The sequence below is a fragment of the Neolamprologus brichardi genome, chromosome 4 (genome assembly GCF_056152115.1).
Source record: "Neolamprologus brichardi isolate AB-2024 chromosome 4, ASM5615211v1, whole genome shotgun sequence".
NCBI lineage: Eukaryota > Metazoa > Chordata > Actinopteri > Cichliformes > Cichlidae > Neolamprologus > Neolamprologus brichardi.
Window position 1 is genome coordinate 8,652,729 of NC_142107.1, and position 23,175 is coordinate 8,675,903.

General features: G+C 41.3%; 2 protein-coding genes across 3 annotated transcripts; one reads left to right on the forward strand and one right to left on the reverse strand.

The window, feature by feature from the left end:
• Window positions 1-2,866: 2,866 nt before the first annotated feature.
• luc7l3 (LUC7-like 3 pre-mRNA splicing factor) lies at window positions 2,867-10,404 on the reverse strand. 2 transcript variants are annotated; one of them, XM_006791603.3, is made up of 11 exons: window positions 10,149-10,404; window positions 9,401-9,467; window positions 9,252-9,291; window positions 9,012-9,156; window positions 8,774-8,848; window positions 7,674-7,778; window positions 7,227-7,388; window positions 6,665-7,074; window positions 6,303-6,493; window positions 5,184-5,398; window positions 2,867-3,534 (listed from the first exon to the last, which is right to left on the reverse strand). In XM_006791603.3, exons 1-10 carry the CDS (start codon window positions 10,245-10,247, stop codon window positions 5,217-5,219), a joined length of 1,476 nt encoding a protein of 491 aa, XP_006791666.2. In that variant the 5' UTR covers window positions 10,248-10,404; the 3' UTR covers window positions 2,867-3,534; window positions 5,184-5,216. The 2 variants fall into 2 exon arrangements, with proteins under 2 accessions (XP_006791666.2, XP_006791665.2); XM_006791602.3 differs by having other exon boundaries at window positions 2,867-5,398.
• A 1,907-nt stretch (window positions 10,405-12,311) lies between these two features.
• On the forward strand, window positions 12,312-21,010 carry ankrd40 (ankyrin repeat domain 40). Its single transcript, XM_006791601.3, has 5 exons — window positions 12,312-12,798; window positions 13,348-13,496; window positions 13,861-14,493; window positions 15,418-15,599; window positions 18,532-21,010. Exons 1-5 carry the CDS (start codon window positions 12,665-12,667, stop codon window positions 18,673-18,675), a joined length of 1,242 nt encoding a protein of 413 aa, XP_006791664.2. The 5' UTR covers window positions 12,312-12,664; the 3' UTR covers window positions 18,676-21,010.
• Window positions 21,011-23,175: the final 2,165 nt, after the last annotated feature.

The following is a 23,175-nucleotide window of genomic DNA, read 5'->3' on the forward strand; positions in this document are numbered from 1 at the left end:
CATGTGTAATTGACTTATAATTTGGTTATGACCTTTCAAACACATATTGAACTCTAATAGACTCAACTCAAATACATGATTAGCCAAACCACATTTTTCTCTGGGAAGCAGCTCTGGACACAGCTGACTGAGTAATGAGGATCCGCTTATTGATCGCTCTCTTGCTAAACTGGTCACTTTATGACAGATAAAGTTCACATCTGCAGCCTGTAGTCAAAGACCACCTACGTGTCTACCAATTATGCACTCATGAACTATGACCCAGACAGCCAGGGTTTTAATACATAAAAACCTCTGGAACTAATTGCATGAACTTGTTTGGAGGGACTAACTACTACTACTACTTTCTGTCCTGTAACTTTTTTCGCTCCGCTGCACTAACTCGCTCCTAATTTGCAAAGCAAGAACTGGGTTTTCCTCTCTCTCACTGTAGCATGAGAACATATGAGACATTGGTACTCAAAAAGACAGTCAGAGAGGGGTCAGGCTGCAAGGAAAGGCTGTGACTAATTTGCATATTTATAGTCCTGCACATACTAAATGAGGCAGTGATGTAGGGTTACATCTAAGCTATTTGAATGAATCATTTCCTTTTTTGGGGGGGGGGGGGGGGCAAAAAAAATCCAAATATGTAATTTTGATGAACTGAGATGAGTTTTAGGCATTTAATCAATCGCAGGAAGATTTTTTTCGTCAAGCCTCATTACCATCATTTCTAACACGAGGGTAAGCTTGCTTAAGACCATTGTCTTTGTTTTGATATGTTGCTAATCTGTAGCATGTTGTGCTTTTGTAACAGCAGATGGGATAACAACCATTTTAATCCATTTCTGCTGTTTCCTTTCTTGGCTCGAGTCCAGACTGTGGTGAATCTGCAGGGTATGGGTAATACAACCCCCCCGGCTGTTCGGCGACCTAGGTGACCAGTATACAGGAATTAGACTCAAATGAACTGCGACAAACCCCTGCCACTCTCTCTACAGGCACCTGCTTTGGAAAGGTCATTTCCATGCAAAACACGCCTGACCTGTGGGCACTGTGAGCGACATAGACGTGCATGGGGGAATGAGTGAAATCTTTTTTTCTGCATGACATTATGAGCTCAGGTAAATACAATGTGCATAGATTTGTGTTGGTGTCCTAGCAACTAATATATGGCTATGTTCATTATTGAGAAGGGGGCAAATCACAGATCTCTGTGACATGCAAAAGTGAGCAAGAGGCTTTTGCAGTTGCTAATAAATCAACATTCTCTTTTTTCCCCCACTTTGGTCGTTCCAGGCAGGTGGCTTCTGGCCAGTATCTGCGTTGCTTGCTGAGTTGGCAGTATCACAATGCCTCTGCTGTCTGTTTAGTATTGATTAGAAAAGATGATGAACTCAAAGCTAACTGGAGGGACAATTTTTGATTTTAATGCGTGTATAGATAGACTTACTGGACCTTGCACAACATATGCAGTTTACTGCTGAGCAAGGTGAAAATATGATTCAAAGGTGATTCTTAGAAATGCACAGAATACATTTTACATGTTTGATTTTGTTTGATTTTGCACGGTTTTCTCAAGGAAGCATTTAAAAAAAAGTGGCTAGTGCTGCTTAAACAACCAACAAAATCACATGTTTATTAATAGTTTATTGTTATTTGGAAATAAAGCTAATCATTTTCTGAGAGTTCTCCCTTCACAAGCTTATGAACTTGAGTGACATCCCAGTCTTAATCCACAGGGTTTAATATGATGTCGACCTACCCCTTACAGCTACAACAGGTGTTTATGGGAATTTTTGACCATTCTTCCAGAAGCACATTTGTGAGGTCAGCCACTGATGTCGGATGATACGTCCTGGTTCTAGTCTCCAGTTCATCACAAAGGCGTTCTTTTGGACACATTCGCAGAAATCTTTGCAGCACCTTCATGCCTAGGTGTGGCCAGTGAGGTGATTGGAACACCCGAATTCAATGCTTTGGATAAGTGAGTGAATGATTTTGGCAATATAGTGTACTTAAACAGAGTTCATTGCTAAAGCTGTAAAAGTTTCATTCACTTGCAGATCAGAGCAGGACAAATTTCACTGTCAAAAGATCTATAAACGATTTTTTTAAATAAAAAAAATATACACAAAGAAAAAATATTTTTGGTTTATAATTAACACATGCATACTCTGCAGGGTTTGATTATTTGGTACTTTAACTTTACATTACAGGAATTCTGTTTGTTTTTACAGTTATGAAGCATATTAAAAATATGCCAAATATTAAGCTCAGCTCTGAAACAGAGTAGCTATAACCATATGCAGGCCACTCCGTCTTCTATGGACCATCTAAACCCATGCAAACTGGAAAACAGCTGAGTTTAATGCTTCTGCAAATGAATCAAATTAAAAGTTTCTTACTTTCTCCAAACATTTAGCAGCCTATTAAATTCAAACAAACTGATCAAAGTAATTATGGGAAGACTTAAATCACACATTGGATGTTGATCAAATATTCACATTGTATTTGGCAGATGGTACAAATCACTAGGAAAACAAACAAACAAAAAAGATGTAAATCCAGCTGCAGATCAAACATGCTAATGAGACTGCAGCACTGGTGGTGAAAGCACATCTGCTCGCATACGATAAATTTGTCTGTTTTTACCTCTGCCACTGACTCAGGACTAGTTTTTGTGTACATATCCACACTGGCCCCCACTGTTGAGATTAAGAAGGTAAGTTGCCAGATAAACCAAGATCCATATTTTTAGGCAAGAAAATAACACACCCACAAGGTGCCACTAGAGATGAGCCTCTACCTCTTATATACAAGACAGTCTCAATGACGGGGGTGGGGAAGGTGACAAAAAACAAAACACCCAAAACAATCTTGACAAGATTTTGCTTTTTATTCATCGTGGTACAACATTAACAATAAAAGCAGGGCAAAAAAAGAAACAAATTAAGTCTCCAAAATTGATCAAAATTCAATCAGAGTATTTTACAGTTATGGAACAAGAGCGATCAAAATGAGCTCTAAAGTAGAGGAGAAAAGAAGACACTGCTCGTCTCAAAAGGTCTAACACTGTACATACGCTTCAACTGACTTTAAAAAAAGAAAAAAAAGGGAGGTCAGGAAGTGAAGTAGAACCTGACAAATCAATACAAACCACAAGCACTGTTCATTTTATTTTATTTTCACTAAATGCCAAGAAACACGGAGGATGTGGAAAGAGTTTCAAAATAAAAAACAAAAATCCATAAAGAGTTTCTCTAAGTTTGGTTTGTTAAGTGATGTCTGGCTGACCAGTAAAATCAGATAAACAGATGAACCACAACTATCCTTATCCAGCCAAAAGATGGACAGGTAATGGAACAAGAAAAATCGATGCATTCTGTCCTCTCTCCTCAATTTTACGCGGTTTTATTTATTTTCATGTTTCTTTAAATAAGCCATTACACATTTGTGGTTCACCTTGTTTTTAAGCAGCGAAGTATCAGGTTCAGGGTAAGGATGGGTGCACTCTTCAACTTCTTCCTCAACCAGATATTCCAGCTTCCCCTGTTGAGCATATAGAAACGTCCACAAAATGCGATGTTAGCCAGGGTCCCACAACATCTGCTTGTAGCAACGACTGCTGCCACTCAAACAACAACAATTTACAAAGTCATATGATAGTCAAATTTCCCTCAAGAGACACTGCTAATAATGCACAAAGCTATCCATTTACTAGCACAACAGACACTTGAAGTCTTGACTGCATTTGGCCAAAATTCCCTGAGATTATTTTGTTTTCTGTACATTTTGCACAACTTTGCAATTTAAAGAAGCTCTTCAAGAGCTGCCTCAAGTCTAAACCTGAACTTAGTGTCAAAACTACAATATCTGCTTTGCCAAAGAGGAAATGCACTTGATATGTTTTTTTTAAAAGTGTAAAATTACAAACACCTGAGCAAATTAGATTTTTAAAAACACACGAACGAAGCACTGTGGAAAAGCACACATCAGCAACGATTTCCAATTTGGCAAAGGAATATGAGGCAGGCTGTCTGTGCATCTGTGTCTCTCTGACAATCCTATCGCACATTCTCCCCAAACATGTTTGAAAGTTAACAAATAGAAAAACAAAGAAGGCACAATTAAAAATATATGTGACACAATCAAGCTTTCAAGTTCGTGTTCTGGAGAAGTACACAATTTGCTTTTTTTTTTCTGACAGGCAACAGCATTCAGAAATGGATGTGGGTAGAGAAAGGAGTACCTGGGGTGAGTACCTGCACAGTTTGAGAGTATCCATGATTTTTAATTTGCCCTTTTCTCATGTGGTCTCGCTCACAACACCAACGCTGTGTGAGGTATGGAAGTCAGCTGCAATTCATTCGATAAACCCTACCCTCCAGTTAGTTAGGTTACGTTAGACCCCCGGTGCTTTAACACCCCCCAAACACACACTGGCATGGCATCATCAGGCACAGTACGCTGGACAACAAATCCATGGCAATTGCGTTATAAATATGGCAAAATAAATAGCTTCTTTGTGACAAAAAAAAAAAAAACTCTGACCAAGGCTGTGTGTTCACCTGTGCGTTTACATATGAGCAGGAGAAAACGCCAAGGTTTTTAAATGGAAACATGTACACACACAGTGACTGGTTTTCTTCCCTATATGGATTATTACAGCAACAAATAGCAATTATTACATTTTGCTACTTCAAAGTAAAAAAACAAAAGATAAATAAATATAAAAATAAATAAATAAAAGAAACAAGTAAATACAGGCAGGAAATCTTGACTGGATGCGTTAACTTTTTCTGCCATTTTGTCCACAAAGACAAATATACATCTATAAGGATCAAAAACCGATACAAAACGAGGGGTACCTCTGGGCATGTTTGCTCAGGACTACACTGGCCTTTCCCTCTTGGCTTTGTGTGAATGATTTCTACCTTCTTCTCATTCATCGGGCCTAGTCCTTCATCTTCAGTGCATACTTATGATGCACTATTCAAAAACAGGATAAAGATATTTGCATATAGTACATAAGACAAAATCATAGGCATTGAACTGAACATAAACAGGGTGGGAGAGCAGGGGTGAGAGGGTGGGTAAAGGGAGATGGGAAAGGTGGGTAGGGGAGGGGACGTGAGAGGGGAGGGTGGAGGGGGTTGGGTTGAGAGCCAGGGGAGGTGTGAGGAGGAGGACGCACTTACCTGAGCCTGATCTGAGGTCCTATCAGATCAGTTTTAATTGGACTGAGTGTCACCTTCAGAATGGAGGAGCTCTTGCTGGCCGTTTAGCAGAGGGGAGAAGGCAGCCGCCTCCGTCTGCATCGGTTCCGCTTCTGAAGAAGCCTTGATGGCGGCTGCATCTCCGTCTGAGTGCTTGTCTTTCTTAGAGTTGCTCCTCTCCTCTGTACCCTTACGGTCTGAAGAAAAAAAAGAGAGAAAACATTGCACACATTAGCAAGAAATATTTGCACAACCTCAGTTTAAACTGTCTTATTAAAGAGTTCAACAGGTGCTTGTTGATGCACAAATGTTCAGTAGGATTGTGTCGAGCTCTGGCTCACCTCTTTCATTTGTTATGGGCACAGACTGCTGCAGGACTTCTTATGGGAACAGCTTGATTGTGTAAGTAGGTTGTCTGGGTAAGCACCAAACAAACTGCCCTTTATTGGCATTAACAAAATTATCTGTGCCTAATTTTTATGCATTAGTAATCCTACTACTTCTCATTTATGGAATACCTAAACAGACAAAAGAGGGAGACTGCACAATTACCGCTCATGTAGTCTAAAAGATACATAACAAGTGCTTTGTGTGAAGTGCTTTATGTAACATAATTTCAAACTACAATAGGTTTCTTTTAAATTCATATTGATACATTTTTAAAATTAGTTGCTCCACGGTGTAGTGGTTTAAACATTCACCTAACAAGGAGAAAATCTGGGGTTTGATCCCGGAGGAGACACAAACCTCTTTTCTGCCAAATCAAATATGTGGAGCTGCTCATTGTGACTCATTGAGAGCAGCCAAAAGTCTCACTGGGATTTTTTTCTCCATCTCAATGAGACTTTTACCTGGATACATAATAAAATGCTTTTGCCAGTATTGAAGAAATTCCCTCAAGGTATTCCTAATATAGACCTGTCCAGAGTGGGCCCTGCCTTTCACCATATGAAACAGGCTCCAGCCCCCCATTTTAACCCTGAACTAGATAAGTAGAAGAGCACAGATAAATGGAGGGATGGTATTCAATATATATTGTTTGGAAGGACAGCGGATGATGAGGAAGCGACAAACACAAAAATAAAAATAATCAGACGGTACCTTTGTCTTTTGATGACCGCTCTCTGTCTCTCTCCTTTTCCCGATCCCTGTCCCGGTCCTTGCTTCGGCTACGGCTGCGGTGGCGGTGAGATTTGCGCTCTGAGCTACGCGATCTCCTCCTGTCACGACTTCGGGAGCGGCGTTTCCTGTCGGAGCGTTCGCGGCTGCGTCTTCTCTCTCTGTCCCGGCTCCTACAGAAAAGGCAAAAAAAAGTGCTGTGGTTAAAATGATTTTTGAGAAAATAATCATTCAGAATTATAAATATATCATCCCTCATGTTTTAAATTGTAACATTTCATTGGATTCTGCTTTGTGTGTGACATTTCCGTGACTATAAATCCAAGTGCAACGCTCAGTCGTACCTGCTACGTTTGCGTTCCCTGTCCCTGTCCTTGTCTCTGCTCCTGGACCTCCGGCGCTCGCGGGATCTACTCCGTTTCCTGTCCGATGCTCGACTGGAGTGGCGGCTGCCAGAGTGGCTTCGACGTGCCCTCCTATCCCTCTCTCTGTCTCTGTCCCTCTCCCTGTCCCTCTCTCTTTCTCTGTCCCGCTCTCTCTCCCTCTCTCTTTCTCTGTCTCTCTCCCTTTCACGCTCTCGCTCTCTCTCCCGTTCCCTCTCCTTCTCTCGCTCTTTTTCGCGCTCCTTCTCCTTCTCTTCCCCCTCTTTGCGCTTTTTCTCCCTTTCCTCCCTCTCCCGTTCCCGCTCTTCTCGTTCTCTTTTGAGGGCTGGGTTTTCACCCTGAGGGTCTTCAGAGCGACGGCGCAGTTTTTCCTGAGAATACAAAAACATTACATATTATATCATTTCTAACATTTGCAGACATTTTTAAACAATAACACCAAGCATGGTCGAATTGAAACACTCTTTCAAGCAGCTCAAGTTTGTAAAAAGTTCTAGATACAAGAATGACACAATCTTGTCACCTTGAGCTCCTCTACAGTGGATTTGATCTTGGCGTAGCCCATGTGCTGCTTCCCCATCAAGTGGTCGTCCACTCGGGACTGTGCATCGCCCACAATGAGGAAGGCCCCACACACCTCACACACTTCCATCTGTTTCTCCTGGGCAGCAAAGCTCTCGATGGTCTGGATTGAAAGGACAAATTTGTTATTAGACATCAAGTCAAACAATAAGGAAACATTTCTGATTTGCATCATAGCTGCCTGCCCAGCTCGCACAGACTTTACTTTAGGAGTATTAATAACAAATACAGCTACAGTGAAAAAGAACTTTTAGCTCACCGGCTGGGTTTAAACTTGTATTTAAAATAGAATTAAACTCATGTTAACTGACTGATAGTAGGTGATGCTCATGTTATGCTATCTTAAGCTGTGTTTGTAGGCTGATTAGCCCAGGGTAAACTGACTCACCGAGGGGGTGGAGCTGAGTAGTTCCCTCTCCTCCTTCAGCTGCTCCACCAGTTTCATCATTCCCTGGGCCTCCTCCACTCGGCCCTCAGAGCCCAGTTCCTCAATCTGAGAAAAAGACAAAAGCCATGTTACAATGTCACAACTTGATTTATGGAGTGCATATAAGAATTTAGGGAGTTTTATTTTAAATAATGTGATCTGTAATACAGTCAGGGAAAAGCATCTGAAATGTCATACAGTCTAGAGTGCATGCACAAAAACAGCTGTGGTCACAACACGGAAGCTGTTCCTGTTTTAATGCTTTCAAGTCTGAAGTCAACTTACACTTAGATCAGTGTGAACAGCAACATGTTTCCTTATTTTCCCAAAGGGTTCAAAATCTCCTTCCACAGATTACATTTGTTTATTATTCAATTATTTTAAAGAGAAACTGCACAAGTGTGGGCAGCAATGAACCTCCTGACAGGACAGCCTTTATCAGACTTGTACTCTAATGTAGTCTTCTTTTCAAATGCATGTACAGTTAACCATGCACTCCACACACCTTCTAAATTCATAAATTTTGGTGGAACAGTGAAGCTGCAGAGGTTCAGAGGTAGTTAAATTAGAGGAGTTTAAATATATGTGGTAAACCAGCCGAGGTAATGCAGACCGCACAAGAGAGGCGAAGACATGAGTGCGGACAGGGAGGTGTGGGTAGAAATGAGTGTCAGGGGTGATTCGTAACAGAACGATAGCAGCTAGAGTGAAGGGTTTGGATTATCAGATGGTAGTCGCGCCTGCTATGATGTATGAGTTAAACTCAGTTTAGAGCTCAAGGAGGCAGAGTTGAAGATGTTGAAATATTCATTGGGAGAAACCAGGAAAGAAGACTTATGGATGTAGAGGAGGAGGACATGCTGAGAGTTAGCGTGACAGGGGAGGATGCTAGTAATAAGGTCAGAGGAAGGCAGGTGTTCCACTGTGACAACCCCTAAAGCAAGGCACTGGAAGAAGAACTTGTAGGAGACCGTCAGATATCCGATGAAAGAAAAGACGAACCCGCGTTCAAATCTTTCAGTTTTTCTCAAACACTACCAATTTAAAGATTTAGGGCAAACCTGCACAACCAGGTCTTCGATCTTCTCTGTTAGAACCTGGACTTTCTCCTCATTCTTTCCTGATGGACCAGGGCCCTACAGAATGAATACATGAGAACAATTAAGATCAATGCATCCTAAGCAGAAACATACAGGTAATGTTATTTTCTTTTAGATTCATAACTTGCACTGTGGTCCGAGAAAACATGAAGATGCACAGAAGAGTTTGAGAATGATGTTCTCAAATAAAAGCACGAACCCCTGCATTCTGCTGAGCCTGGGAAAGCGCAAGCCGGGCATGCCCTCTGCGGATCCGCCGCTCCACTTCTGCCAGGAGTGACTGCAGATAGCGCAAGAAATCTCGCTCATAACCTTCCTTCATGAAGCGAGAGCTTTTCTCATACCTGGATATAACAACACAGAATTGTTTAGTTATGTGTAACCTATCAAGCCAAAAAAACGGAAAGAAAAAGGAAAAAAAGCCACAATAAGAACTTACATTTTTCGAAGATTTTCATCATGGATTTTCTCACAAGGACCTGGGAACCCAAAACAATAAACATATTATTGTCAAATAGTTGTTTGTCAAATCTCAAGGGCTTTGTCCAGGTTATAATACATTTTGGGAATACAAAGTTCCCAACTTACCCAAGTCAGAGCGGGTGTTTGTGAATAACTCAGCAGGGCAGAAGCCACACAAATAGTACCGACAGACCTTTATAAAAGAAAACATATCAAACAGTTTTATGTCAATTTTGCTTCCATAGTAGATTACATTGGATTGAGTGACAGCATGTTACTTACACCAACTATGAGCAAATGAATGTTGTAGTCGTACAAATTCACATAATCAATTTCTGCTTGAACTAAGAACACAAAAAATACCCACAACAGCATTGAAAACAGTATTTATTACTAATATTAAATATTAATGCCAAATTACATACAAAGCAACATGTATGTAACCGTATTTAGTGCTGAGACATCGCAATGCCAGTTTATGCAATAAGCAGAGCATAACCTTTAGAGAACGTAATGTGCAGGTCCTTTCACACATTAGCACGTCAAAATCATTTGTATTAACACAGTTAAACTATTATCTCAACTATACATAGAAAGCAAGTTGCTAAAACTGAAGTGAGCCCAATGAAACCCTTTAAGACTGACCAAATCGTGATGCTAATCTCGCTAACACGCGTGCTCAAGCACCACTGACTCAAACCGCCCGCTTTTCGCCATCGATTCTGTGTGTGAATCGAAAATTTTTAATTTGGAGGCCATACCGCCTAAACTAGCCGGTACCCACCGCGCACGCCATGCACGCTTATTTTGGACACCTCACGGCTAGTAGGTTTTAAAACTAGCTAAGCTAATGGTAGCTAGAATGCTAACTTACGCTCTCGTCGTCCCAGCGTACGTTGGACCGCTTCTCGTCAGGGGCCAAGTTTCTATCTCGACCCATCAACTCGTCGAGTAACTGGGCGGCAGAAAGCATTATTCCTTCAGGAATGTAGCCTTAATTTAAAGTACTACAATAATATTCAGAAGGCCCAATTTACACCATCTGCTGCGCGAAGTACTTCTAATCAAAATGGCAGACCTTGTAACAACAACGCCCGCTAACAGTCCGAATACAACTAGCCCAGGAGCTGCTCCCGCGGCCTCTGAACCGGAAGTACTAGTCTGACCATCGTGTCCAGGATTTAATTCTCCGTATCGTGCCGCAAACTTTACCATTGATCAAGAACGGACAAAATGTGCAATTTCTATTTGTATTTTGACCAGACACCGATGTTTCGGCACTGCGTATGTTTATACCTTGTTTTATTTTGAAAGTTTTCAACGGAAGCACTGAAGTCTGATGAGCTTGGAAAGAAAAGCGTCTGGACTTCTTTAAGTTTCTTGAAGACAAATGCTACATTGAAGAGCCAGATTGTGGTGGTGTGTGAAAAATATCATCAGAGGCTATCACACAAGGACATTCAGACTAATGTTATTTTCCACTAGTATTGGATCTTTATTTGATACTGTAATATATAATGTTTACTTGTTGCTTTTACTCAGTTCCCATCGGTCACACTAAAAACTTCAAACTCAGTGAATGTTGATCATAACAAGTACACGCGAAGCTTTCTGACTGCATATTTCACAGTTGCAGTGCTATGACATCATCAAAATCTATCTCAGTGATGCAGATTTTGCCAGATCTGATTACTGCCAGGAATGATTAATAAATCCATACTTTTGTGACTTCAGTGCTGACCAAATATTTATTAAGGCAAGTCCACATAAATTTCCCGTTAATGTCCCCAATGTGTTTTAGTTTTCCTCTGTCACACCAACCCTCTGCATGTCCTCCTTTACTCCATCTATGAACTGTAACTTTGCCTCCTCTCCTTTCATTTAACCATACATCATAACACGTCTTACTACCATCTAGTAACTCATTTCAACTCCCTCTGAGTTTCTATGCACCTCTACAGCAACACTCAGAGCAAGCATTGCATCCTTTTACATCCAGTAGTGCCTCCCAAAAATCTTTTATAGGGTGGTCATATGGGGGCCACTAAAACTATTGGGCTGGCAGAGCAAAAACTGAATTCACAGTTTATTATGCTCTTGTCAAATATAACTTCAAATATAACATATTAGTTTTCTACTAAGAAAGTTGATATAACTGAAAATATGCACATATGAAAACCAAATAATATTATGAAATCCTCTTGACCCCCCCCCTCTTCTCAACACACTTTCTTCCCTCATTTGTGCATTTCCACCTCTTACCTTAATCACCCCAAACTGCTGTGCATCTTTTCCACCTTGATCTCTTTCCATAACCAGTTTATACAACTCCTGCTCTCTGTTCTTAGTGTCCAGAGCCTTACATACAATCCACTATTATCCTTTGCCACTTCTCTTTGCTGTACACCCAGCCTCCCAGTACTCTTGTCTACTTTTTCTTTGCTAACCTCTTCCTTAAAGTTTAAATGCTTTCTTGTACTTCCGCATTTTACCACTAAGACTCCTTATCTTCTTTCCTCTCGTCTTCTTGCAGTTTCCCTCGACACTCACAGAGTCTGAAACTGTGATTCTTTAAAATTGCTGCCTTGCAGCTGTAGTATCCCTGGTGTATCTTACGCCAAAGTTCAAGTTAGTGTAGTATCGTGGGTGTTTGCTCCCCTCTAGTGGCATACTGAAGAAATGCAGCATAAAAATGTACTGCAAGTTTAAAACCAGTATTTATAACTTTATTAAAATGGATATAAAAACAAAAGTAACAGGTGTGCTTGGGGCAAATAATCAACAGCTGTTTTAGCTTTTTCTGGACTGGCTATTATAAGTGTAGGGAGGTTTATTCCAGCTTGCCTGCAACACGTGTGAGTCAAAAACAGTTAAAGTACTTTGAACTTTTATCTCCCAGGTATTTCCTTATTCATGACAGCCAACGGCAATATCACACAATTTACGTGGGGAAACGCACGGGCTACGCGATTCCTCGGAGGGGAACTAACATTTGTGCTCACTGTTGTCACATCTAAAGATGCCCCCCCCCCTCCCGATGAGGCGGCGGTGTTTTTGGCAGTGCATTGACGGAGCTCTGACACTACTGCTTGATTGAATGAGTTTATAGCGAGTGCATGCGGTGCCACTGTAACGCGAACTAACAGCAGAAACACGCGGCGGGGACACGACTTGACGTGTGAACGCCAGAGACGGTCAACACGTAGTTGTAATAGCCAAAGCGATTTGCTGCCATAAGCTAGCACCTCGTCGAGCTAGCCAGTAGGTAAGGTTAGCCTGGTAGCTAATGCTAGCTGTAACCAGTATATTTAGCTAATTAGTATTGGCAACATAATTCGCGTGGTCTTTGCGTGTCCTATGAGCGCACGTCGCTAGCCGTGTGAACCAAAAATGTCCACAAATTCGCTGGATAAAGAGCTACAGGAGCAGCTGAGAGAGGCGTCTGCCATCGGGGATATCGATGAAGTACGGGCGTTAGTGGAGAGTGGGGTTAATGTCAACTCACAAAACGAAATCAACGGATGGTGAGTGTTTTCACCGATTTATAGTAGTATTTGTTCGGTCGCGACTGCAGCCGGCCAGGAGTCGAGTGCAGTCATTGCAGAGCAAAGCTACAGGGATTAAAAACACTGCTCAGCGTTATCCTATTACGCCAAAGAGGGCTTGTTAATCAGCCGGCGCTGCCACTTTTAGCTTTTCTTTAAAACCAGCAAACAAGCAAAATATTGAGTAAAGTGGCTGCTTCAACCACAAGCCTGTTCTCTTTGCTATAGCCTGATTACTGAGTTCGGAAACACAAACCTACCTTTGATTATTAATTTTTCACGCATGCGCCCATCATCAGTTACTTTGCACCTGTAAAGAACCAAGTAGAGTTATGTCAAGATTTTGGTTAAAGTTTAAAGTAATATATACATTATTTATATTTTTCCATTTGTATGCCAGTGCCACACACTATAGTCAGCTTAATGAGAGGTGGTACCACTTGAGTGATACAGTATATTTCTGTTGTTATTTTTCCTTTTCTTTTTGTACACCACTAAATTCTTTTGTTTCTCCATTAATCCCTGCAGGACATGCTTACACTGGGCATGCAAGAGGAATCACAAGCACATAGTGTCCTACTTACTCAGTTGTGGAGCGGACAAAGACATCCTCACTGCTAAGGATGAGTTAGCGTCACAACTGACATCCAAGCCGGAGATCAAAAGACTGTTAGGAGGTAAAGTCAACATTTCTCACTCTGCTGCTCCCTGTGTCACATTGGTGAAACTGGGCTGGTTACGGTTCAGGCCGTAGAGCAGGTTGTCCACCAGTTGTAGATTCAGTGGATCGATACCCGGCTCATCTGATCTGCATGCTGAAGCTTTCTTGGGCATCATCAATGTGTGAATGTTAGGAAGTGCTTAGGCATAGATAAAAGTACTGCATGAATGTGTAAGTGTGATTGAGTGAGTGAAGTATATATCTATAATCAGTTATAACACTGGGTATTTGTGTTGACGCATCTGCGGCAGTCTTTGCTATTGTTTCGAGTCTATTTGCAGGAAATAATCCCCCCTCTTTTGTGATCATTATTACAACAGTTGAGGTGGAGGAAGTGCCTGAAGTGAAGGAGCCCGAGTTGCCAATCGTCCCCAACTACCTGTCTAACCCACCCTTTATGTATTCCAAGATGGACAAGAAGTCAGAGGTGATTCACCTTACACAAAACGGTTCTGGAGAGCACGCTGAAGACACGCAGAGTGATTCGGCATCTCTTTCACCAACACACGAGCCTCCTCGGAAACTCGTCTTCGATGCCTCCGCTCCTTCCTCAAATCTCACCATCAACCACAGCCAAGCCCAGACTGGGGAGTTCATCCCTGTGAACGAGCAGAACGGTGTCTCACCCAGCACGGCTGCTTCCCACAGTCACACTGTCGTTAACTGCACGGTGCCCATGGACCTATCAGTTGAGCCTCACCTTGTCAACCACGTCGACTACCCGCACACAGTGGTGCACAACGGCACCGTGTGTTCACCTCCACTGGCCTCACCCAGTCCCAGCTTGGCTAGCAATGGCGGGAGCCAGGTCCAAGCCCCAGTGGCCAGCACAAACCCGACTGTGAGCAGACAGCAGTCTATCCCACAGCAACTGAGTTACGGCCAGGCTGGTGGTGCCATGCCAGCCTTCCAGCCTTTCTTTTTCACCAGCACCTTCCCTGTCAATGTACAAGGTGGGTTTACTGTGAATTAAAGATTAAAATAACAGGAAATGTTTATCTCAATTTTAAACACATTAAGTGGGAAGAAACAACTCCCCTGGTTTACTCTGAAGCGTCGAGGTGCAGCACCACAAGTATCAGCACATTTTTCTAATAGACATGATGTGCAGTTTACTTTTTATATATCTTGTTTGTTTAATGCTTATGCAAATAGAAATATAAAAACAACAGCATGGATTATTTCCTAGAAACTGCATGCTGTAAGGATTTCTTAGCTGAGAGTAGTGACTTACTCCTTAGCTAGCAGAGCCCCATTAAATTACTACACACTGCTAAACACCCGCTGGTGTCAGGCATAGCAGGCTGAAGAAAGAACCAGGCTCTTTGACACTTTGTCGGTGAATGTTCTGACAGTAAAACTTTCATGTGGCATGGCAGTATAGATATTTGCAGCCGAGTTACTAAGTTAATAATATCACAGATATAACAACTTAATTTGACTCCATGATGTCGTCGACCTGTCAAACCAGAAGCTGATCTTTATGACAAAATATAACCAGCATGCTTTCTTTATTAATGTGCTTTCATAAAAACGAAACAGACCCTTTCTTTTCACTTTTTAAATGATCAGTAAATGAACTGTTCAGAAATAATATTCTGTCTCTCATAATAGTACAAAGCATTCATAAGATGCTGCCCTCTGAGCACAGACAGAAAAATCATATATTTGTGTTTCCACAGGTTACATGTTACCATGTGTGCTTGAGATTACCAAAACTTCTCAACCACTTTGAGCTGTAGAGAAAGTTCAAATGGTTCCTGAAAGATGAGAATTATTTTATAATTTTACAGCCAAAATGACAAGATGCACCAGGCGCCTGTGTGATACTTTGGTGGTTAATGTAAAGATGTATTGCTGTTGTTCTCTCTCTCTAGAGTTGGTACTGAAGGTGCGTATCCAGAACCCCAATGCGCGGGAGAACGACTTCATTGAGGTGGAGCTGGACCGCCAGGAGCTCACCTATCGTTCCCTTCTACGAGTCTGTTGCCGCGAGTTGGATATCAGCGCCGAGCACGTGGAGAAGATCCGCAAGCTGCCCAACACCATGCTGAGAAAGGTACAGACACAAAAGCCTGCTTACTCTGTGTAGGCTGATGATATTATTATACAGTGTCAAGGCTCGCAAAATTTCAAAATCTCTGGTAGCCCTTCGGGCAGGCATTCTTCAGTTTTTGGTAGCCCAAAATAAATTTAAGTAGCCCGAATAAAAAAAGAATTTTTTTTTTACGTTTTGTTTCCGTTACAATATTATACATTAAAGTATAATATTGTAACGGAAACAAAAATTAATTAAAAAAATTGTTAAAATACAAATCACAACAACTGTATAAAAATTAAAACCATCAACTCAAATACTTGGTTCTAATTGAACAGAAATTTCTATGAACTTGTAAGAACTGTGTAGAACATGAATCAGTCTGTGTCAGATCCTGAATCTGAAATTTTCACTGTAGTCAGGGGTAAGAAGTAAGTGGAACCAAGATCTAGGCCATTTGCTTTTTGAAGTTTGCAAAGACTGCTAAATTCTGCCAATGGTAGTTCACTCTTTGCAATATAGCACGCTGTCCTAAACAGCTTTTTCAGGAGTTCTTGTTGTGCTTGGTTTATTTGTAGTATGTTTTTTTGCAATTGGTGTTTGTTCTGGGAAAGATACTGCAGACTGGGCAATAATGCATTTCTTGCATTTCTCATGGGTTCTGATGGGGTCTTTCTTAAAATTACTGGTCCCAGTAACAAAGGCACTTGTCGACTCAGAAATCAAATGAAACTCACAACACACCTGGCAGAACATCATGATATTTAGCTCGTCATATTCCAGCCACAGAAATTCTTTTGTCCATGAAACCAAAAAAGCTGCGCTTTCTTTTTGCCTCATAGTCTGATTTGTCCAACACGTTCTCACTCCCAAAGCGTAACATTTTAGGCTAGGTGACAAATCGTCAACATATTACGTTTTCGGCTACCCACCACATTCCTAAATGACGACCTCGGAAAAATGAGGAAATGTGAGAACCGTATGGACTCAATCTACACATGTTCGCTCTTTTCCTTCAAATAGCTTAGAAACACGCTATTTAACATCATTTAAGTCCTGTTTAAGGTGAGGAAAAAGGTTATGGTTAGGGCTAGGGATAAGGTTAGGTTTAGGGCTGGAATACAGGGCTGGAACGTTGATTACCGCGGGAGCGTCATTGCACTGGATTTCAGCCATAACCGACGTGACAAAACGTCGCCATGTTACGCCTCGGGAGTGAGAACGGGCTCGATTTGTCATATCTTTTCCGTTTTGTGATCGGCTTTTCTTTGGCTGCCCCTTCTTCACCCTGACCTGTCTTATTTGGCTCTGCAGAACTAAAATACCAGCCTAAATCCTGCTGCTTTTACACACGTACTTACATAATGATCAGCGATTCTTTGCGCACTCAACCTCTGACATGTTTAAGCTTGCTGCGAGAGATTTCACTTGTCGCGTTTGAATAGTAAGCTAATGATTGATAAGACGATGTCAGAGGAATTGGTGCGCAATTAATCGTCACTCACCAATCAGTGCTGCCGCTCTCTATACACCGTTCGCGCGATCGCAAAATGAAAGTGAAAGCAAAAAGCAAGCGCAAATTCAAACGTGATTTCAATATGTCACATATTGACAGTGGCTCATCGATGCCAATGACATAATTACTCAGCTACATTGGCGAAAGAATGCAAAAGCACTGACATATATTTTCCTATGATAGCCCGACGGGCAGGGCTGAGTTAGATTTTGGTAGCCCGACTGGAAAAACCGCTAGCCCCGGGACGTCGGGCTAGCGATTTTGCGAGCCCTGAGTGTCATGTCCACACAATGGAAAACAAGAGACCGATTTTATCTGTCACAGCATCTTAGATGTGGAAAGACAATTTCAGCCATTTAAAGGCTTTTTTTCCCTCTTTATTATTATTTCTTGGGTTCATTTAAAGGTAACCATGAGACGGATAGTATAACAAACAAATTCAGTGGAGGGGAAAAAGTGGAATATATTTAGTCTGCTGTCTGTGTGGTTACAAAATTGGCCTCACTCTATGAAACTTTGAAACTTTAAACCTTTAAACAAAAGGTTGTTGTGAATATTATAGGTTGCCATATCCAAGGACTGTGCGACATCTTCTGCTACTGTGTAATTTCGTGCAAAATACACACCTAATGAAAATGCACCAAAGCCACTTTCAGGCCGACGTGTCGTATATAATGCATGCTAAGTATCTGCCTAGCGCAGAAATGCCACCTGTGCTGTTAGGTTAGGAATATATTCAAAACTATTCAGCTTTTCAGTCTCACTGCTTTCCTCTGTCTGACTCATGCATGTGACACTCTCTAAATCTCTTAATCTGTAGTTTGTGAGCCACTTTAACTTTCCATTGAAACCTTCCCACCCCCGTCGGTACACTGTGTTCATGTTCTTTTATGTCCAAATGATGACTGCGTGATCAAATTAGAATGAATATATAAAGACAAAGCTGCAACAAGTGGTTCATTTTGTTTTCTCTTTACATTCGTTGTTTAGTCTGTGAAAATTCAAAGTAGCTGAAAGTGGTTCTGTGTTGTAGTCCAACCCCAGCGTGACCCAAACTGAAGTCCACTGACATAAAAAGACAAGAAGCTTTGGGCTTTACACAGCTAAACATCAGTTACGTAAAATTTTTGAAGGCATAAGTAAGCTATTTCAGGTCTGTGTCTCTTGATTGGTTAAACCTTCATATTTAAAAATAATTGAGGGGGGTACGTGCACTGGGTGGTAGATTTCAGTAAGGAGGTATGCTCTCAGCAACAACACACACCGTTCTGTGCTATTGTGTTAGTTTAGAATTCAGTGATTCCATTTTTCTTTCTTTGGTCATATCCATGTCCTCTCTACTTTATGGATGTCCATGAAAAAAAGATTTAACTTGAACTTGTTGAAACTGTAGTGTTTGTTGATGATTTTAAACGCGACTATCTGTCTCCTGACCAGGACAAGGATGTGGCTCGGTTGCAGGACTTTCAGGAGCTGGAGGTCGTGTTGGAGAAAGCAGAAAGCCTGTCCCTCTTCTCTGGGTCTGGGGGCCTAACAGACAGACCCTGCTACAACATGAAGGCCTCCCGACTCACCTACTAGAGCTCCCAAAAAGCTGGAAGTCCCCCTGCTTACAATGGGCTTCTGTAGCTACCCTCAAGCAACCATAACTAGTTGCCTGCCCAGGTCCCTCATTACAGTTTTGTTCAGCTTTGGTGTTTTGCCAGTTTAACTAACTGGGAATCTTTTTTTTTCCCCCCAGACTGTAGCTTATTGTTTGCCTCCTGTCCTCCTCTGACCCTCACGCTGCTTTTGTGTACCCAAACCAGTTCTAAGTGATTACTGATGCATGGTGCCCTCGATGACTTGCAGAAGCATTTGGACACCTCTCATCTCTTTAGCTCTTTTCTCTCCTCCCACTGCACTTTGTGCCAAGGCTCCAGTAGGACAACAGAGGAGGACACTGGCTTGTCTTCCTTATGGGCTGGATTTGAACAGGATTCTGCAATAGCCTTATATGGACACATTTCTATACTGGTTCAGGCTGTGGTCTGAGAAGACAGAGGGCAACAGGAAGGATTTGCATAACTCTAACTGATAAGATAATCAAGTCAACAGAACAGGACCAGGCGCAGCACAGTGGACGTGACCTGTTGAGTGATATCACATATACTGGCTCCAGTACACACTTTCATATATGCTGTAGGCAAAAAACTGTGTGGGTTTTTTTTCCTGCAGTGTATCTGCTCTTGGCCTAATTCTCAAGGTGGATTTAATCTTACAACAGGTGACATTTGAAGTATCGCTGGACTAATTTTACTTGTATTAGACGATAGCAGAGATGACGCTTTAATCTCTTTCCCACAAGGATGGACACGTTTGAGCAGGAGTACTCGTTTCCCTGCATAGTGACACCATTCAGTTGTACACTGTGGTAAAGGAAGATCTAGTTATGTTTGTTTATTCACATAAGACTTAAATGTTGGAGATAAAACTGCAGCCACTTGAAACTGACCCCCCCCCCCCCCCCTTATTTTTTCTTTTTCTCTTTAAACAAATGTCACTTTTGCTTTGCAGGGTATGTTAATCTGTTTCGTCACTAAAAAACTTATTGTCAACTGTGAAGGCTCATATTTAATTTACAATTACACTAATACTAATAAAGCAAGACCATGAATAACGCTTTAGGCTGACGAGGCTCGAGTCCCAGCAGAGGTTGCGGACGACGCTCCGTTTTGTTTTTCCGTGAGTTCGAATGTATTCAGTTGTTGTCCATACGTTTAAATGTGTCAGGATTGAAACCAAAAACTAATCTAGCCAGCAAAGATGCTAACTACACAAAAGAAGGCATCCTCGACCGATATTCAACTCCAGGAAGGCATGAAACAGGAGATTGCTAAGGACCTGGGGGTTTGTTTTTTATGATTCAGCGCTTCCTCGTTGCGAAAATAATATTACAAATAGCAATGTTACTTCAATTCAAACCTAAACTCTTATATGGTGACTAGATTTTTTTTTTTTTTTAAGTAAAGGAAGGAGTATAAATGGCTTTAGTTCTACCAGCAAGGCCTGTTTAGTGCTAGCAAGACCTTTTAAAAATTAAAATACACAACAAAAAAATCAAAGTAATGTAAGATGATAATTAACACTAATAGGAAAGCTAATTGTTAAACTGGTGAAGAGGCACAGCCACGTCGTGTTAGATGGTAATGTTTTATGCTGCTTTCATCAACACATAATCCTTTAATTCACAATGCTGGGGCTCGTTTCTCTTAAGCAGTGCTGGCGGACGCCGCTGATGTCCTGCAATCAGTTTCTTACCCAGTGGTAACTGTTTACTGTTCAACTGTATTACCTGAAGCTCTTACTGTATTTATATGTTTTATATTTTTTAATTAATTTGTATGTATGTTTGAAACCAGCTAGGCCTGTTGTTTTGTGTCAAAAAAAGTTTGTTTCAGAGGAGTTCAAAAAGTGGCGGGGGGGGGTGATGCTGAAGCTAAGTGCAATGTGTGGGGAGGAGGAAGGTGTTTCAGAGGTTTTCGTGAAGGTGAAAGGAGGTAGACGGAGTGCTTAGTTTATGTTCCAAACTATTTTAAAATGCTTTATTAAGTGAAGTTGTGCCACGTGTGTCAGGCAGGAGCTCGGTTGAGAAAGTGGGGGCGGTTTGCGCCCCGGTGAATGAGAGCAGCATGTTTGCAGTCGGTTTTTATGGAGTCGTCTTTGATTCCGTGGGAAGCGATGACTAACGTTGTATTTGTTGGGTTGCTTATTGTTCTAGAAAAGGCAGTTTGACTTAACCTATGCATTCAGAGTCTGATATTTTTATATACAGTACGTCCTGTGTACTTGTAGAATTAATCTTGGGCACTGCTAATTTTGTTTGTTTTTTGTTTCTGATGACCTGTATGTTCTTTGATAAAGCATGGTATATCTCCATCTGACTAATTGTTTGAATATCTACACTGAACTCTTTTCCTTTTACATGTGTTGTGTTGCAGGTTTAACTGAAATGAAATGTGTTTCAGGTGACAACCACAAGAGGGCACACATGAGAAAATACAGGCATCGGAAGAGCCACATATAGGAGGACTAGTTTGATAATCTAAAGATTTTTCTAAATTTCTTTGAGTTCACTACAGTCATTAATCTGAGTTTGTTTAAATACTGGACTATTTTAGCTTTACACTGAAATGAATCAATTTTTAGTTATCTGCTCTTCTCTGTATGGGGAGTCATTTAAATACTATTATATAATTGAGTACAGACAGTTCAGTTCTAATCCTTACACTGTCACATTGGACAGTTATGGATGTGACCTGTCATGGTAAGCTTTCTCAGTCTTTGCTACATTAATGGTTTCATTATTGTCATTTAGAAGTGTAGCAGGGTAAGCAGGTAAATAAGAGAAGCTTTAACCCCTCCCCTTTTTTTCCCCCTTTAAACAAATATCACTTTTGCTCTGTAATACAAACAGAGATACTGCGTGTATTACAGCCTAAACGTTGATTCTAATAAACATCAGAATATTTTTCCATTTGTATGTTGTTAGCTATACAAACGCAAATCTAAGTATAATAAAACCACAGGGAAGTATATTAAACTCTTACCAAGGTACATTTGATAAGATGATTCTCATAGTGTCATCACATTGCTCATAGCTTGCATACATCAATCAGCCAGTCAGGAGTCAAGGAGTTGCTTGACATTTACATTTTAAATGTTGCCGTTACAATTATATGCCACTTCATTAGGTACACTTTGCCAGTAGTGGACTGATCCATTTCAGAGCTGCCGTTGTTCTTCATAGATTCAACAAGGTGCTGAAAGCATTCCTCAGAAATGTTGGGCCATATCGACATGGTAGCATCTGATGTCAATCTCCCGTTCTGCCACATCCCAAAGGTGCTCTGTTGGATTGTGATCTGGTGACTGTGGAAGCCCTTTGAGTGCAGGCAACTTATTGCCACGCTCGAGATTCATGATGTGATCTTTGTGACCTCGCTTGTTATCCTGCTGGAAGCAGCCATCAGAAGATGGATACACTTTTCATAAAAGGATGGCCATGGTCAGCAATAATATTCAGGTAGGCTGGGGTATTTAAACAATGCATAATTGGTACTAAGGGGCCGAAAATTTGCCATGAAAATAACCCTCACACCATCGCAGCACCATCAGCAGCCTGAACTGTTGAAACAAGGCAGGATGGGTCCATGCTTTCATGCTGTTGATGTTAAATTGTGACCCTGCCATCTGAATAATTGTTGGACAAAGTGGCATTTTTTCCCAGTCTTTTTTCCTTGTTTGTGGAATTGTGTGAATTGTAACCTCTGTTTCCTGTTCTTAGCTGACAGGGGTGGCGCCGAGGTGTGGCTTTCTGCTGCTGTAGCCAATCTGCTTCAAAGTTCAAGGTGTTGTGCATTCAGACATGCTCTTCTGCATACCTTGGCTGTAAGAAGTGATTATTTGAGTTATTGTTGCCTCATCAGCTTGAAGCTGTGTGGCTATTCTCTGACTTCTGACGTGAAGGCTCTTTTGCTCAGAGAACTGCTGCTCACTGGATTTTTTTCTCAAACCAATCTCTTTAAAGCCAAGAAATAGTTATGTTCTGATACTCAGTTTAAAGGCCAGCAGGTCATCGTGATCATGTCTACTTACCTAAAAGTACACAGTTGCTGCCATGTGATTGGCTGATTAGATGTTAGTGTTAACGAGTAGTTAATCGGGTACATGAAGTGGCCGTTGAGTGTACTTTAGGCATTTATTTCAAGATGTGATAAAATGAGATATTGCGCTAATCGCTCCGTGCTGCTACGCCATCCAGCTGTGGTTAAGTTCATTTTACTTTAACGTTTGCACAACAAGCCAGTGTTGTGCATCGTTCTGCTATGGACTTAGCTGACAACACATTTTGTTATGTTCCTTTTTGGTTTTAAAGAACATAAACATCACCTAAGTCCTGATACTTGTATGTGTGAAATCCTTAACCTTTTCAGCGAAACGAATACAGCGGCGTTCATGTGGTGACCAGATGTTCAGAGACAGCAAATCTGCAGAGCACAAATATTGCACAATATACACAGAATTGTGTTCCAGAAGTTA

Bases quoted from the DNA above. Each gene is read 5' to 3' on its own strand.
- ankrd40 (XM_006791601.3), top strand. From the start codon at position 12,665: ATGTCCACAAATTCGCTGGATAAAGAGCTACAGGAGCAGCTGAGAGAG. The intron at 12,799-13,347 runs GTGAGTGTTTTC...TAATCCCTGCAG, and splicing joins CAAAACGAAATCAACGGATG to GACATGCTTACACTGGGCAT. The intron at 13,497-13,860 runs GTAAAGTCAACA...TTATTACAACAG, and splicing joins GATCAAAAGACTGTTAGGAG to TTGAGGTGGAGGAAGTGCCT.
- luc7l3 (XM_006791603.3), bottom strand. From the start codon at position 10,247: ATGCTTTCTGCCGCCCAGTTACTCGACGAGTTGATGGGTCGAGATAGA. The intron at 8,849-9,011 runs GTTCGTGCTTTT...TTCATTCTGTAG, and splicing joins AGGCTCAGCAGAATGCAGGG to GGCCCTGGTCCATCAGGAAA. The intron at 6,494-6,664 runs GTACGACTGAGC...CCTTTTCTGTAG, and splicing joins AGGGAACGCAAACGTAGCAG to GAGCCGGGACAGAGAGAGAA.